This window comes from Mirounga angustirostris, unplaced genomic scaffold, assembly GCF_029215605.1.
Source record: "Mirounga angustirostris isolate CCGP_5_RB_7025 unplaced genomic scaffold, mMirAng1.0.hap1 SCAF_5, whole genome shotgun sequence".
NCBI lineage: Eukaryota > Metazoa > Chordata > Mammalia > Carnivora > Phocidae > Mirounga > Mirounga angustirostris.
This window is the reverse complement of record NW_026991713.1, coordinates 682,539-699,534: the sequence shown is the minus strand read 5'-3', so window position 1 is coordinate 699,534 and position 16,996 is coordinate 682,539. Positions and strand designations below refer to the sequence as shown.

Sequence of the window (16,996 nt, the reverse complement as noted above, 5' to 3'; positions counted from 1 at the left end):
TCAGGACATACGGGACAGGTGCTGGTAGATGCCACATCTCCACGGCCCCCAGATCAGGTGCTCAGAAAACACGGTCACCCCAAATGTACACTGCCCACCTGCTCTGACCTTCACTTTCTGTCTCTCTCAGCAGGTCAAACCAGGAATCCTCCCTCAGTCCTCAGGCCAGAGCCCGTGGCCCACAGGTGCTCAGACCTGGGTCCCAGGACCATCCCCACGCTGACCTCCCCCAGAAACCCAATCAGAACCAAGCTGCTGACACGCGGCTCCACAGCCTCCACCAGCCTCCACCAGCCTCCACAGCCTCCACCAGCCTCCCATGCCTCCTGCTTTACCGATGCTGCCCATGGAAGTGTCTGGACCAGCCCTCACCCCTCGAAATGGAGCCGAAGCCCCTGGGCCTTGGGACAGGACCAGGCCGTCTGCCATCACCTCCCACCAGTCCCCGGCCCTGCAGTGTGGCCCAGCCCACCTCCCTTCCAAAGGTTCCTGTAGCCCCTCAGCGGGAGGTGGACCACAGAGGGGCCCTGACACCAGGTGCTCTCCGCCCCCGGCCACTGACTTACCCAGGAACTCCTGCTTCTCGCTCTCAGTGCAGAGGCAGTAACAGCGTGGGAAGAAGGAGTCAGGGTTGGCTTGGACATACCAGGGCAGGCTCCTCATGTTCACACACAGCCCGATCTCCAGAGACAGCGGCACGTCAGGCCCCCACAGGCCACCTGCTGGTCCCTCAGACCAGCCTGAATGCCCACAGGTCTGGCTGGCAGCACCCGCTCCAAGGGGCTCTTGGAGCAGAACCCCCCCGGCCTCCCTGCCCCTCCTGCCCCCAGCCAGCTGGTTCAAACAAGAGGGTGACCCCTGTGCAGGCCAGGGCCATCTGAGGGCACAGGGTGGTAGGTCCCACCTTTATCTCCCAGGTTCCCTAACTGGTTCTGGGCCCAGGCCCCAGGAAGGAGGGAGCAAGCTTCTGGGCACACTCACCACGGGCCCCATTTGGGAAAAAGTGCCCGGTGCCCCCTGGGAGAGGCAGTGCCTGCTGGGCACCCTGGTGGCCACGCTACATGGGGGCCTTTGTGGGGAGCCCAGCCCGACTGGGCCCCCTGCAGCTATCGCCCACACCCTGAAGGAGGCCAGCAGCTGAGTCCGGGGGAGGATGCATGAGGCCAGACCCCCACAGGGAGCCCTGGGGTGGTGCGAGCCTCACCCCGACCCCCGTGTCATCCTTGCCTGTTGGGGGGATGGTCTCCTTGTTGCCCAGAAGCCCCTCTCCCCAAGCTCTCCCACCTGGGTACAGGCAGGCCTGTCCACCCTGGGCTGACCCCACCCCTGAACCTCAGCCCTCAGAGTCACAGGATGGGGCCGTGGGACCAAAAGGCAGTGAGGACAGGAGGTGCCCCCGCCGCCTGCAGCCAGAAGGCCCTGTGCAGCGGGGAGGTGGCCTGGCTCTCCCGGGGACCCAGGGCCTCTCCAGAGTGCGGAGCTTCTGCGGGACTGTGGTGGCAGCCCACGCCTGCCCTGCCTGAGGTCTGGCCCGCGTACCCGGAGGTGGGACTCAGGGCTAAGGGCACATGGGGCTCTGGGGATGCGAGGGCAGTAGGTGCTGAGGGCCGCTGGACACTGGTAGCGGGAAGTGTGGCCTCTGCCCAGGCAGCAGTCATCCTGGGGAGGAGCCCCGAGGCGACCAGTCCATTCGAGGCCCTCCCAAACTCAGCCACTGGACTTGCAGGAGGCAAGGCACTTGCCCTGCACCTGCGCGCACCCACCTCCCCCAAGCCCTCCCTCTCACCTTGGTGGTGAAGGAAGCTGTCTTCCCGTAGTGATTCAGCATCTGGTCACCGCTCAGGCTGTGATAGTCAATGACGTCCCTTTTGATAGTCCAGAGGAAGTACGGCATTTCGTTTTTTACCAACCTGGACTGGCAAGGAAAAGACCCTCATCAATACCCTATATCCAAGGTTCATATCTTTGGATGTTGGGATATAAGTAAGAGTGAAGGAAATCAGACTTTTTCATTCTAGTTAGTTAGCATATATGGTAAAATCGGTTTCAGGTGTAGAATTCAGTGATTCATCACTTCATGCGACAGCCGGTGCCCCTCATGAGAGCCCTCCTTAATGCCCATCCCCATCTAGCCGTTCCCCCACCCCCTCCCTCCATCAACCCTGCTTGTTCTCTTTCATTAAGAGTCTTTTATGGTTTGTCTCCCTCTCTTTTTTTTTCTTTCCCCTATGATCATCTGTTTTGCTCCTTAAATTCCACATATCAGTGAGATCATATACTATTGGTCTTTGTCTGACTGACATATTTCACTCAGCATAATCTCCTCCAGTTCCATCCGCATCGATGTAAATGGTGGGTATTCATACTTTCTGGTGGTCAAGTAATATTCCACTGTGTATATGGACCACATCTTCTTTGTCCATTCATCTGTCGATGGACATCGGGGCTCCTTCCACAGTTGGGTATCGGGCTCATTGCTGCTGTGAACATTGGGGTGCAGGTGCCCCTTCGGATCCCTATGTTTGTACCCTTTGGGCAAATACCCAGGAGTGCAGCTGCTGGGTCACAGGGTAGCTCTATTTCTAACTTTTTGAGGACCCTCCATACCATGGAAATCAGGTATTAAATGACACTGCAAGTGTGTGGGCTGTGACGCTCTGGTCCGGGAGGCTGGCAGCGGCGTTCCTTGGGGAGCCACCGTGTGCCGCACTGGGGGAAACCACCCGCATGCGGGGCTTCTGCTCTCGGAAGCCAGGGCGGGCTCCGCACCACCAGCAGCCCCCGTGTGTGCGGCTGAGTGAGGCCAGGGCTGCCCGCCCCGTGGGTGTCCTTGTGGGGTTCCGGGACATGCCACACGGGGCCATGGGGTGTGTGCACTGCCTCGTGGCCCGGAGACTGGGGGAGCCAGCCTCCTCCCTGCCCCCACTCCTTCAGAGCCAGCGGCCAGGGCCACCGGAGTGCAGGGACCCAGATGCCCTTGGCGGCTGATTTTACAAACAAGAGCACCTGTGTGCTCAAAAATTCTTACCAAAGAGATACAAGGAAAGGAAAACATTTTCCAAAATTCTGACACCTTGAAGACCCTGCGGGGTCATTCTCTCTAGACCAGCATTTGAGGACATACCTACTATTCTGTAACACGGGCTAGTCTACCTTGACCCCATGTTAGGGCAGGACTGGGATCCTCCCATCCCGATGCCAACAAGAGTGCCCGGAGGGAGCGGGGAGCTGGCCGCCAGCATCACTTCCTAAAACTTATCCCAAATGCCGGACTCAGCCTTCCTTCCTACTCCAGAGCGACATCCACAGCTTCTGTTGTCACTTTCTCCCATTTGTTCAAGTGAGGCATGAACCGTCAGACAAAAGTATGAAGGGCAGCACGCAAATGCACACACCTACACGGGCACACATGGACGCACACGAGCGCACACAGATGCACATGCAGACACACACGAGTGCACACGGACACATGAGCGCACACAGAGATGCACACGAGCGCATGCACGCACACGGGCACACATGGACGCACACGAGCGCACACAGATGCACACGCAGACACACACGAGTGCACACGGACACATGAGCGCACACAGAGATGCACACGAGCGCATGCACGCACATGGGCACACATGGACGCACACGAGCGCACACAGATGCACACGCAGACACACACGAGTGCACACGGACACATGAGTGCACACAGAGATGCACACGAGCGCATGCACGCACACGGGCACACATGGACGCACATGAGCGCACACAGATGCACACGCAGACACACACGAGTGCACATGGACACATGAGCGCACACAGAGATGCACACGAGCACATGCACGCAGATGCACACGAGTGCATGCACACACACGGGCACACATAGACGCACACGAGCGCACACAGATGCACACGCAGACACACACGAGTGCACACGGACACATGAGCGCACACAGAGATGCACACGAGCACACGCACGCATGCATGCACACAGGTGCACATGGGCACACACGAGTGCACACACAGAGGTGCGCACGAGTACATGCATGCACACGGGTGCACGCGGGCACACACGAGCGTGCTCACACATACACATGAGTGCAAGCATGCACATGCGTCCAGCAGCTTGGTGTGACCGGCTTTGCCACCCCTCCCCAGGACACGGCCCAGGGAAGGTGACAGTGTGAGGAGGCGTGGGGAGATCAAGGCCCGCCTGGCCCACGGGAGCTCAGGTGTAGGGACCTACCATCACATCATGGATGTCATCTGTCTTCTCCAAAGCCTCTTCTTGGTTTTCTTTGCCTTCAGCACATTTATGTTCTGCAAACACAACCCCCAGAGAGCCGTCAGCCTGTCTGGGCCCGAGCATCTCAGCACGGCCCCCACGCCACATAGCCAGCAGCCTCCACGGCCACGGCGCACTTGCTGACGCCTCAGCAACTCATCTCCAGGGGCCTTTCGTCTTCCCGCCCCAGTGTTCACTGCATGGCCCCTCCGCCAGGTGCAGTCCCAGGGTCCGGGACCCCAGGTGTGGGGCGGGACAGACAGCTTTGGGATAAGTGTGGTGGAGAGGGGCGCCGGGAGCAGGACGGTGACAGGAGCTGGCCCTGTGCAGACCCCAGGCCCAAGAAAGTGCAGATGCTCTCTGCAGAGTGGGAGCAGGGCCTTGGGCAGAGTGACCGAGGAGTGACCAGTGGGGACTCCTAGAGGAGAGACAGACAGGGCAGGGCCACTGAAGGATGGTGGCAACTGCCCAGACATGGGAGGAGGAGGCCTGTTGTGGGCATGGACAGGGGAACACCGAGAAGTCGTGGGCATGGACAGGAAGACACTGAGAAGCAACCAGACCAGGCTTTGAAAGCACAGGCCTGGTGTGGGGATACCTGGGGGTAACGGGAGGGCAACGGCCTCTGCCTGCCCAGGGAGACCCCCATGCACGCAGGGGAGGCCCAAGTCACAGGCTCTTCAGGCCAGAACAGCACTCCCCGGAGAGGTGTGACTCACTCTGGCCCTCTGACAAACACGCACACAAGCCTTGCACCAAGAGACAAGACGCCTTCGATACTCTACCAGGCACCCCCGCACTGTCATCGTCTGCATTTGGGACGACCTTGGGCAGAAAGTGGAACTTCTTCTCCACCCAGCCCTTTCTTCGAAGGGTGGCCCGTATCACTGGGTAGTGCCCGTAGATGGAGAAAATCTTCTTTTCCTCAAATTGCAAGAGCATATTTTAAATTAAAGAATGAAAGACAAGGTGGTTGATTGTCTGTGAGGGGAGCCTTCAAGGCAGAGTGAGACAGATTGTGCCAGTGGGTGGGATGACACTCAGGTCCCGCTCCAAGGAAAACACGCGGAAACATCCAAGAACGCACACAGGCACGGAGCAGGGCCCTCCTCTGTGGCGCGTGCTCATTCTTTGTGGGCCTTGCACACGTGGGTGTCACTCCCACGAAGGCTAGGAGGCCCTGCACAACCAGGACCACGGGCGCGTGCCCAGCTCAGGGCAGGTCCTGGTCTGGAAGGTGGGGCTGAGGCCAGAGGCCATGCACTCTAAGGCTTTCTTTTCTCTACAAAGGTGACAGTCTCTCGGGCTGGGGGCGAGGGGACGGGTGCCTACGGCTCGAGGAGGAGTGAGAGGGAAGAGCCGTTCAACCACCCAAGAAGGGCCAGAGGGACAGGAGTGCCAAGAGCATGAGGCCAGCACCAAGGAAGCTGGGGACTCTGCCCGTGACTGTGGAAATGAACACAGACGCTGGGACCAGGCAGGGAGGTGGCAGTGGGTGGTGTGTACTGAGGCCTTCCCAGCTGAGGGATGGGAGACGGGACAGTGACGGTCATGCTGGGCCCTGGGCCCACGCTGCTGAGGTACGGCCTGCGCACCTTCACCTGGCAGGGGACAGAGGGGGACGGCCACATGGCAGGGTCAGCAGTTAGCTCAGTGCCTCACGAGTTTGTGGGGGCAGGCAGGGCAGGAGGGGAATGGCTCAAACTCATGGTGTCCCTAATTAGATGACTTTGAATGAATCAAAAGACAAGACTATACTGGGTGGGCCTGGCCTAATCAGGTGCACCTCTTAAAAAGAGGGTCCATGGGCGCCTGGGTGGCTCAGTTGATTGGGCGACTGCCTTTGGCTCAGGTCATGATCCTGGAGTCCCGGGATCGAGTCCCGCATCGGGCTCCCTGCTCAGCAGGGAGTCTGCCTCTCTCTCTGACCCTCCCCCCTCTCATGCTCTCTATCTCGTTCTCTGTCTCTCAAATAAATAAATAAAATCTTTAAAAAAAAAAAAAAAGAGGGTCCAGGGCATCCCTGAAGTTGGAGAGTCAAAGCAGCAGAGACCTTCTCCCCAGTGCCGGCTCTGAAGAAACCAGCTCTACTGGAACAGGGGAACGAATCCTGCCAACCAGCCAACGGGGCCTGGAGGCGGATCTTTGCCCAGCTGAGCCTCCAGATGAGACCCCAGCCCAGCTGATGCCTCATTTCAGCCTCGAGAGATCCTGAGCAGAGGCCCCTGCAGAAGCTGTGAGATAATAAATGTTTAAGCGTTTAAGTAGCTAAGCTCATGGTGGTTTGTCACACAATGTTGGTAGCAGACATATCCTATAGTTCCCACAAGGAGGACCTGCGCCCCACACCCAGGAACACATACAAGAAAGCTTGTGTTGGGCCAGAAGCTGTGAGTTCCAGTTCTAGCACCCACAGGAAAGACCCAGCAGGTCAGAGGACCTCTCTGAGCCTCCTTCTACACAGAAAACCTGTCCAAAGCTGCCCTCGTCCCCCACGGGGCTGTGCACCAGGACAGAGGGATGGGATGAACTTGGCCACAGAGCGGCTGCCACGTGCAGAGACAGGCAGGAAACCTGACCCCCAGCAAGGACGCCCACCTTTTACAGTCAAACCGAACAACTTCAGAAAAGCTGATTATTTTAATCAACAGGATAAAATTCCTCAGGGAACTACAAAAGGAAGAAAAACGGAGTATAAGACTTGTAACGTACAAGAGAGGGGAAATGGAATTTAAAATGTAATCAGTCCACACAGAGCCACAAAATGAGCAGACAGGGCAGACTGAACGAGGGAAGGAGGCAGGGACACACGGGGACGCCCGAGGCCCCCAGGGGTGCAGTCAAAGATAAACCCACCAAAGGCTCCAGGTAAAAGGTGAAGAGTGCCAGGCTGGATTTCTAAAATCTCAATCTATGATGTTTACAAGAGAAAATCAAAAGCACAAGCGTTTAGATAGGTAGAACATAAGAGGATCTAAATATGAGACAAAACAGCCTTTGTGACAAAATAAACCCCTCAAGTAAAGAAAATCATGCCATAATTTACAAAAAGATTCAATTCGCCAGGAAGATGCTTTTGTATGCTCCTAGTAAGAGGGCTATAAATTATATAAAGCAAAATTTGACAACTACAAAGTGAGGGAATCCACACTGATAAAAGGGTATTTAACATGCTTCTCTCAGTCAGTGACAGAACCCACAGACCAGAGATTTCCATCAGCCTCAAAGACTTGAACAACGCAAATAACCAGCTCTGTCCTGATGTCTATGAGTGGGGTACCCCACATCAACTTTCACATAAACGCACAAAATGCTGGGCGTAAAGCAAGTCTGAACACACTTCAATGGAATAACATTATGCAGATTACATTTTCAACCACATGCAACCAAGCTAGAAATCAGTAACAAAATAAATAGAAAAAAAAAAACAAAAAACAATCATTTATCCAAAGGATACAAACATAGTGATCCGAAGGGGCACCTGCACCCCAGTGTTCATAGCAGCAATGTCCACAATAGCCAAACTGTGGAAAGAGCCAAGATGTCCATCGACAGATGACTGGATAAAGAAGATGTGGTGTATATATATACAATGGAATATTATGCAGCCATCAAAAGGAATGAGATCTTGCCACTTGCAAAGACATGGATGGAGCTAAAGGGTATTATGCTAAATGAAATAAGTCAATCAGAGAAAGACAATTATCATCTGATTTCATTCTTATGTGGAGTTTAAGAAACAAAACAGAGGAGCATAAAGGAAGGGAGGGAAAAATAAGACAGAATCAGAAAGGGAGAAAAACCGTAAGAGACTCTACCATGGGAAACAAACTGAGGGTTGCTGGAGGGGAGAGAGGGGACAGGGTAACTGGGTGATGGGCATTAAGAAGGGCACGCGATGTAATGAGCACTGGGTGTTATATGCAGCTGATGAATCACTAAATTCTACCCCTGAAACTAACGATACAGTATATGTTAATTAAATTGAATTTAAATAAAAAGTTAAAAATTAATAATAAAATAAAATGAGAAAATCTTGTATACATGAAAAAAATAGAAAAAAAACCCCAGAAGTATAGACAAGAACTCTACTTTTAAGTAACCCACAATCAATGAAAAGTAGTAATATGAATTATAAAATACTTTGAACTACATCTCAACTAAAGTACTATAAAAATAAAAGCTTGCGAAAGCAGCTAACAAATGCTTAGAGGGATGCTTATAGCCCTAAATGTTCACCTGTTTTTAGGCTTCAGTAGAAAACCTGAGAATTAACGAGCTGGTATGGCTCATTGGTATGAAATCCCAGAGAGCACACACAGCCACCAGGATCAGGCAGGTGACACGCTCCCACTCCCCAGGACAGGACTGCTGGAGACAGCGCACCTGGTGCACCCAGCCCGTCCCATGGCGACCGGGGTTCACGACCCGTGCTCTGCAGGTGCACAAAGAGCCTCAGGAGCATGTCCCCGTGGATGATGTGCTGGACTTCCTGAGCCCTTCACGCCCAGCCTTCTGAGCAAGGGCCGGCAACGCAGGGCAAAGCCGGAGAATACCACCTTTCCCCAGCGAAGGCTCCTGGTGCTCTCAGGACAGCAGATGGACCCTGCTGCCCCGTAAACAACAGGACGTACCCCCGCTCCCCTCCCCCTGGGGCCCAGCACTGGGGTCCAGGGCCAACCCAGGCTGGCGGACTGAGGGCAGCTGGGAGCTCAGCACTCAAAGGCAACCCACTCGCTCTCCAAATTCCAAAATAAGTTTCCACGTTTAAAAAGTGCCCCCCCCCACCTTGGGGTGCCTGGCTGGCTCAGTCTGAATAGCGCGGGACTCTTGATCTCCGAGTCATGAGTTCGAGCCCCACGTGGGGTGAAGAAATTACGGAAATAAATAAAACTTTAAAAAAGTACACCCCCCAGCCCCAAAAGACATTTACCTTGATGGCTTTTTCTGTTAATTGTCTTGCTATTTTGTATCTGTCTAATTTGGGGGAAGAAGTCAAGTCTTGGGAAATTCCTTGTTTTAATTCTGCAGAAGAGAAACAGACATCCAGGCTAAGGTAAAAGTGCATGGGGGATGCTTAGAAAGGAAGCCCAGCCCACCCGCACCCCATCACCTTCCGCCCAGCCCACCTCCGGCCCTCAGACCCTCCTCCTGCAAGCCCTAAGCCCCCTCCCCAGGCTGCGCCATCCCCTGGCCGTGTCCTCTCTCTGCCCCCTGCCCACCTCCCCTACAGCTCTGGCTTGGGCACCCTCTCTCCTTGCTGTGCTCCCCACCCACTTTGTGGCCACACCACGCCATGACCACCCCCCTCAGGCTCTGTCAGGGCCAGCCCTCCCCGCTCTTCCCCCTGACTATGGCCACCAGACTGCCAGCAGCACATACCTTAAAAACTAAATGAAAACCCTCCTCTCTGTACCCCACACCTCTCCACACTCCTGCCTTCCACCTCTCTCCACACCCCTGTCTGCTGGACTCCACCGTGGACACCACTCATGCTGAAGTCATACATACGCAAGCCGATCCCTTGTCACTCCCTTAGGCCCTGGCTCCTAGGAGCACCGGACACGTGGCTGGCCAGCCCTGCTCCCCTTGGCCCCCCTTCTCCTCCTCACTGCAGCCCTTTTTCTCTCTCTATGCCCTAACCTTGGAAGTGCCCAGGCCTGGATCTCAGACTCCATGCTTCCTGTCCACACCCACTCACTGAAATTTTCAATTCCACCATGCCCAGACTCCTGAATGTACACCTTCCACCCACACTGCGAGACCTCCTGACACCTCCAGGACCCCTGGTGCCTGGATGTCCAGGGAACATCGCAGGCGGGACAGGCCAGCAGCAGACACTCCTCCACCCACCCGCTGTCTTCCTCCCCCTGTGGGCCCCAGAGACCCACAACTGCACAGCCAATCAATACAGACAGAAGCAGCAAAGCCCTTCAGTGGGGATGGTGTTCTGACAACTGCATGTTCACATGCAGAAAACAAATCGAACCCCAGCTGACAACACACAACAGTTCATCTGACGTGGACCCCTGGCCTCCATGTGAAAGCTAGAAACACAAAGCTTCTGGCAGAAAGCACAGACGTGGATCAGGCAAAAAGCACCAGCAAAGTTGGCAAAATGACATGTTCTGCTCTGTTAAGAAAAGGAAAATGTAAAGCACCGACTGAGAAAAAAATATTCTCAATGTAAATGTCCCATGAAGCCCAGCACAGAAGGAATCACAGTGAGTGGTTTCATCCATGTGGGGTCCATGGGGACAAAAACCAGAACAGAGGGAGGGTGGGAGGGGCTGGGGGACACAAGGACACGGCCCCCGGCACCCCCGGTCCGAGAGCATGGCCTTAGAGCGAGCAAAGCCAGCGTTAGCAGAATGATGGGACAAGACACGGAAGCCACAGACATGTGCCGTGCATGTGGGGCTGCCAGGAACCGAGCAAGCCACGAGTTGAAGGAATTGAGATGGAAAGTACCGCATATTTCTTAGCTAAACGATAATTAAAATACCGAATATCAAATCTTTGGGCTGTAGTTAAGTTGTATTTATAAAGAGATTTTTAGCTGTAGATGCATATATTTGAAAATAGCAGAGGCTAAAAACAGTGAGTTAAGCATCCGTCTCAAGATGTTAGGAAGAACGGTAAATTTAAACCCGAAGAAATATAAGAAAATTAACAGAAAGGAGACATTGATGAAATATTTTTAAAAATCCAATAGAGGATTAGTCAAGCCAAAGGTTTATGACTAACAAAATTAATAAACAATTGGTGAGACCAAATAATAAAAAAGAGAAGAAGCATAAAAATGTCATTTAAAACCTTCCCATCAGTAAAACTCCAGGGCTAATGGCTTCTTGGGTGAATGGTACGGAACATCTATAATCTTGTACAATTCATTTCGAGAGTAGAAAAGGCATGGCCACACCTAACTCGTTGTATGAGGCCAGCACGTTCCAGGGAAGGAAGGTCACAGGCCGGTGTGACTCCCACACAGAGGACAGAATCGTACATGCCACCGCTGCCTTGTGTTATTCCAAGGCTGGATTAGAAAAGCAAACATTGTAAGAGAGTCAGGAAAAGTTGTAAATCCCATGTCAACAGATGCAGAAAGTCTTAATGAGCCCTAATTTCCATTCAGGCTGAAAACTCTTGGTGAACTGAGACACCCATAAACAGCCTGGCAACAACCCTCCGTGGCACCCGGCCTTTGGTTTCTAAGCACGGCTGCCCTGGCTGGAGGGATCTGAGCTCTCCCTCTCCCCAGGTGATCTCAGGGCATCTTGAGGCACTTACAGACTGGGATGGGGGACAGCAAAAAGATGCAGAAGCAGCGTGCAGAGGTGGGAGGGCTGAGTGTAGACCACTGGAGCGTCACAAAATATGATGGTCACTGGCCAGACCCAGTCCAGTCGTCCAGGAAGACTCTCGAGAGTGAGAGAGCAGTGCAAACACAATCTTCACCCAAGGCCATCAGAGACACCTGCGTGCCAACACCTTCCCTGGAAGCCTGTAACTGCCGGGCAGAAATAAGCACCTGGGCACACCTTCTGGAAGGATTGGAACTTCATGGAGGCTGAGGAGGCCCGCCGGGGAGGACAACGCTCCTTAAAGAGTGCAGCTCCTCATCTGTTCTTTGTGGAGAACCGGCCATTCAAACAAGGGCCTCCCAGGGCAGCTGGCCCCCTGGGGAGAGTGAGGGGCGGGTGAGTGGGTGCAGGGGTGGTGGTGTGTCCGGAGCGGGGGCTGGGGTCGCTGCAGCCTACAACCACATCCCCTTGCCCAGGCCTGTGTTCCTCACTGATCCAGAAGTACTTTCCCGTCAACCTCCAGCACCACCTCCTGTCCCATCTCAGAGGGATTCTCTGGGGAAGCCCCCACCCCCACTCAGGGGCCTTGGGTAGTCATCAAGTGCCACAGCTCCACTCCTCAGGTGGCCGCGGAAACACGACCCTACCCTGGAGGGGTCTGGCCAGCATTGGTCCAGAGACGGGCTGCAGCACTGGGAACCAGCACGGCCAGACTCTGCGGGCAAATTAGGGGCACAGCACCACCTCCGAGGAGTCTTGGCAAAACACTCAACCCAAATCTCATCAGGTCTCCAGAGTTCATCTCCAGGTCACAAGGCTCAGAGAAGGGGCAGAGGAGGAGAGTACAGATCACAAGGCTCAGAGAAGGGGCAGAGGAGGACAGTAAACCACCCCAAGGCCAACAGCTAGACGAGTCCCAAAGGTAGGACTTTCTCCAGAACAAGAGGTTGTCCTCATCAAGTCTAGATCCTGAAAACACAAGGCAAGAGGGGTGGCCACTCCAGATCAAACGATAGCGAAGAGAAAGGACAGCCTGATGCAATGTGTGGTCCTTGACCAGATCATGATCTGAACAAACCAACTCTGGGACTTAATGGGGAAATATGAATATATTCTGGGTGTTGGATTTAGTAAGGAATTATTGTCCATCTTATCAAATGTGAAAAAAGAGTTTAGTTATTTAGAAAATGTCACTTTTAGAGATACTTAGTAAATAATTACATACTAATATTTACTTATAAATATTAACAGAACTTTAATAAAATAATTATTAAAGACAAAAGAGAGATAGTCCATAATATTAAAAGGATCAATTTGTCAGCGAGATATAAAAATTCCAAATGTGTATGAACGTAATTATATATAAAAATACAAGTTGACAGGGTGCCTGGGTGGCTCAGTCGTTAAGCATCTGCCTTCAGCTCAGGTCATGATCCCAGGGTCCTGGGATCGAGTCCCACATCGGGCTCCCTCCTCGAGGGGAAGCCTGCTTCTCCCTCTCCCACTCCCCCTGCTTGTGTTCCTGCTCTCGCTATCTCTGTCTCTGTCAAATAAATAAATAAAATCTTAAAAAAAAAATACAATTTGACAAAGCTAAAAAACAAAAAAAGAAAATCCACAATCATATTGAGATATTTAACCTACTTCTCTCAGTAAATGAAAGATTAAACAAAGGGGGCACCTGGGTGGCTCAGTCCATTAAGCATCTGCCTTCTCCTCAGGTCATGATCCCTGACCTTTCTTCGTTGGGAAGAAAAAAAGATGTCCACTATATCACTTCTATTCAACATTATACTGAAAGTAGTAGCCAATGCAATAATGCAGGAAAAGGAAATAAAAGGTATAAAAACTGAAAAGATTTGCAGATGATTGTGTACATAAGAAATCTAAATGAATCTACTAGCTATTAGAATTAGTTAGCAAAGTCACCAAATGCCAAGTCAGTACAATAAAATTAATTATACTTTTATATACTGGGAATAATTAGAAAATGAAACTCAACAACGTTATCTCTAAAAAACATCAAATATCTAGGAGTAAATCTAACAAAAGAGGTCTTCCATACCTGTACTCTGAAAACTACAAAACACTGTTGATAAGAATCAAAGAACTAAATGTTCCTGGGTTGAAAGACTCAATATTGATAAAATGTTAGGTTTCACCCAAATTGCTATATAGATTCAATGTAACCAAAATTAAAATCCCAGCAGGACTTGTGTGTGTGGGTGTGTGTTAAATTAACAATTTGATTCTAAAATTTATATGGTAATGCAAAAGTCTAAGAAAATGTAAACAAATCTTGAAGGATAAAGTCAGAAGACTTACACTACAAAATATTAAGACTTATTATAAAGCTACTGGAATTAAAACAGGGTAGAATGGACTTGGGATAGGCAGAGAAATTAATAAAACAGAATGGAAAACAAAAAATAGGCCTAGGCCTGATATTCCACAAAGATGACATTGCAGGGCCCACGTGGGTCAATTAGATATTCACATGGGGGAAGAGTGAACATTTGCCCACTGACCCCTACCTCACTCCATACAAAATAGTCAATCCCTGTGAACTGTGGAGGTGAATGGGAAATGTTACATTATAAAGTTTCTAAAGGAAAACATAGGATACCGTTTTCTGGACAATGGGGTAGATATAGATTTCCTAGTAAGACTCAAAAAGCATTAACTATAGAAGAAAAGATTGACTATTAAACTTCCTTACAACTAAGAAGTTGATTTTCAAAAGGAATCATTAAGTGGCTGAAAACACCAGCCATGGACCAGAGGTATTTATAATACATCTAACTGACAAAGAACTGGTATCCGACCAGAAGAGACGAAGAATTCCCACCACTTAATAAGGAAGAACCCACAACCCAGTTTAATAACGGCCAAAAGACTGGGACAGATACTCCACAAAGAGCCCCAGAAGGGAAAGTAAAATGGAAACCACAGGGAGGCGGCCCCCACACCCACCCAATGCCCAGAATGAACAGGACGATGCCCACTGTTGGCCTGGACGTGGAGCAGCTGAGACGCTTCCCCCGCGCGGGAACATAAAGCTGAGCAGGAGCCCACCCTGGACCCAGTGAGTTCGCTCTTAGGTATTTACCAAAGAGAATGAGCGCCCTGGCAAAAAGGCGAGTGCACGGGTTTACTCAGATCTAGGAAGGGGCTCGCCAGGACTTCTCCCGGACAGCGCCCTAACGCGAGCATCTGACTTCGCACCACTTTGCCAAGTTGAGCTCCGAAGTCGACCGGCTTGGCGGGCAGAGAGGTGGAGGGCAGGGGCCTGGAGGATGCGGGGGCGGGGGGGAGTCCGGGGAAGAGCGGCCCAAGCACAAGCTCCGCGGCCAGGGTCCCCCGACCGCCCCGGCGGGCCTTCACGCCCCTGGACGGCCTGAGTCATCCCGGGCCCCGCGCCTCGCGTCTGAGCCGCTCGCCCCCACCCCGTTCGCGCCTCGACCGCGAGCGGCCAGAAGGTGGGCGAAGAGACTGACTGTTCTCTTCTCTCGGGTCTCCTTCCAGCGAAGCGGACGAGAGCCTCTTCCTTCCTCCCGGCTCCATTCCGGCCTCCGGCAGCTCACCCCTCCTCGCGCCTGCTTGCGCCCCTGCCAGGAGACGGGGCGTCGGCGAGGGCTCGCGGCCCGAGGTCATCCCTGCGGGGCGGGGCAGGTCGGCGCCGGGGCTCTGAGGCCAGGTTGAGGGGAGGGCAGGTGTAGGGTCTCGGGGCAGGTCTGGGGGGAGAGGGCAAGTCTAGGTCGGCGGGTGGGCAAGGCTGGAGCGCCAACGGGAGTGGGAGGCGGGCGGAGCGGGTGGGACTAAGGTCGGGGCTCCCGGCAGCAGCGTGGAGAGGTGAAGGGGGAGCGTTCCGAGGAAGAGCGGTTCTGGGGTTCCGAGCAGGACGTCTAGAACCCTGGGGCGAGGGGAGGGGGTCTGGAGCCCCGGGACGGGGGCGGGCGCGTCAGGGATTCCCGAGGGCTCAAGCAGGGCCGGGCACAGGTCCTGTCTGGCATCCGCAGGGGCGCAGGTCCGGGGTTCCGAGGCGCGGGGCCAGGGCTCACCCGGGATCGGCCCCGTGGCGCGCGCTGCGCCCCCGCCCCCCGCCGCGCCGCCGGGTGTCCAGCGGTTGCCCGGGCCAACGGGCCGGGGCTGCGCGGCGCATTGCGCAAGCCCCTCCCGCGGGGGGCGCGGGGCGCGGGGCCTAGGGGCCGCGGCGCGCCGGCCAACGCGGGGCGTGGGGCTGCGCGGGCGCGCGGGCGGCGGGGAGCGTCGGGAGCGGCTGCGGCGGGGCCGGCGGCGCGCGTGGGGCGCGGATCCCCGGGGGCCGCCGTCGGTGGTGGTAGCGCTGGGCCCGGGGCCGGGGCCGCCGTCCGAGGCGCGGGGGCCGGGGCGCTGGGCCATGGTGTCCTCGGGAAGGAGTGGGCGCGTCGCCTCCGCCCGGGGTCACGCGGTCACCAGGCCCAGGGCTGTTGGGGGCCACACAGACCCACCCTGGCAGTCAGAGGCCCCCAAGTCATAAAGAGCCAAGAGTCACAATCGGCCCCGACCCCACCCCGGGCCTCCCTCCGACCCTCACTCCTGGTGCCTCCCAGCGCCGGGCTAGGGGAGCAGAGACGGAGAGCGCAGTCCCCGGGGTGGTGATGCCAGGCGGGAGCTGTGCACTGGGTGTCCCCTCGTGGGCCGTGGGCCATCGGGGCGAGCGGGGCAGCTTTACCGTCCCACGGAGGAACCCGACGTGGCCTTGGTGTCTCCGGGGTCCTTCATGGGGGCCTGTGCCAACACCCCGCGAGTTCCAGGTGCACCCAGGGTCCCACGCCAGCCAAAGTCCCTGAGCCCTTTGCGTCCTTCTTCCTCCCTGCCTCTTTGTGGAGGGAGGGGAGTGTGGGAAAGACCCACCCATCCTATTAATGTCTTTGCTCCCAGTAAATTTCGGAAACCTATTATCTTTATTTGGTTTTAAATCATCTTTATTTTGCATTTAACTTCCCAAGATAACCCAAAAGTGAGGTTCTGCTCTCACTCTGCATTAGCTGTGGGGGGGGACGGGGCAGTTCCCCTGGGCAGGGAGGGGTCTTTATGCCCCTTTCCAGTCTTCACTAGCAAGCGCTCACCAGTCCCCACCTCCACGTGGCCTCACATAAATCACAAAATAAAGGATGGCCCTCACCTCCACCAGCCCTCCTGTGCTTTACCTCTCTTTTTCAGAACCTGGGCAAAGAGATCCCTGAGAGACCCAAAATGAAAGAGGCCGCATTTACATGTTAGCGTTTATTGCGCAGGAGATACTAAACAACATCAGACGAAAGTGAAAGTGGACAGACAGAATTATAAATGTCTAAAACCCCACTTGTCTGGGTTTCTCAAGCTCTCAGAAATAAAGTACAAGCCGGTGCTAAGCCCCCAGGCGTCTAATTCC

The 16,996-nt window shown here is 54.1% G+C and overlaps 1 protein-coding gene across 1 annotated transcript in view; it reads right to left on the bottom strand.

Moving 5' to 3' along the window:
• Window positions 1-15,144, bottom strand: part of TTLL8 (tubulin tyrosine ligase like 8) — a 37,266-nt gene extending 22,122 nt beyond the window's left edge. The window contains exons 1-6 of the mRNA XM_064590448.1: window positions 15,078-15,144; window positions 9,210-9,301; window positions 5,062-5,200; window positions 4,238-4,311; window positions 1,787-1,915; window positions 567-681 (exon numbers count right to left, since the gene is read on the bottom strand). Of these exons, the coding sequence (XP_064446518.1) occupies window positions 567-681; window positions 1,787-1,915; window positions 4,238-4,311; window positions 5,062-5,200; window positions 9,210-9,301; window positions 15,078-15,144 (616 nt within the window). The remainder of the gene's footprint in view (window positions 1-566; window positions 682-1,786; window positions 1,916-4,237; window positions 4,312-5,061; window positions 5,201-9,209; window positions 9,302-15,077) is intronic.
• Between the last annotated feature and the right edge of the window lie 1,852 nt (window positions 15,145-16,996).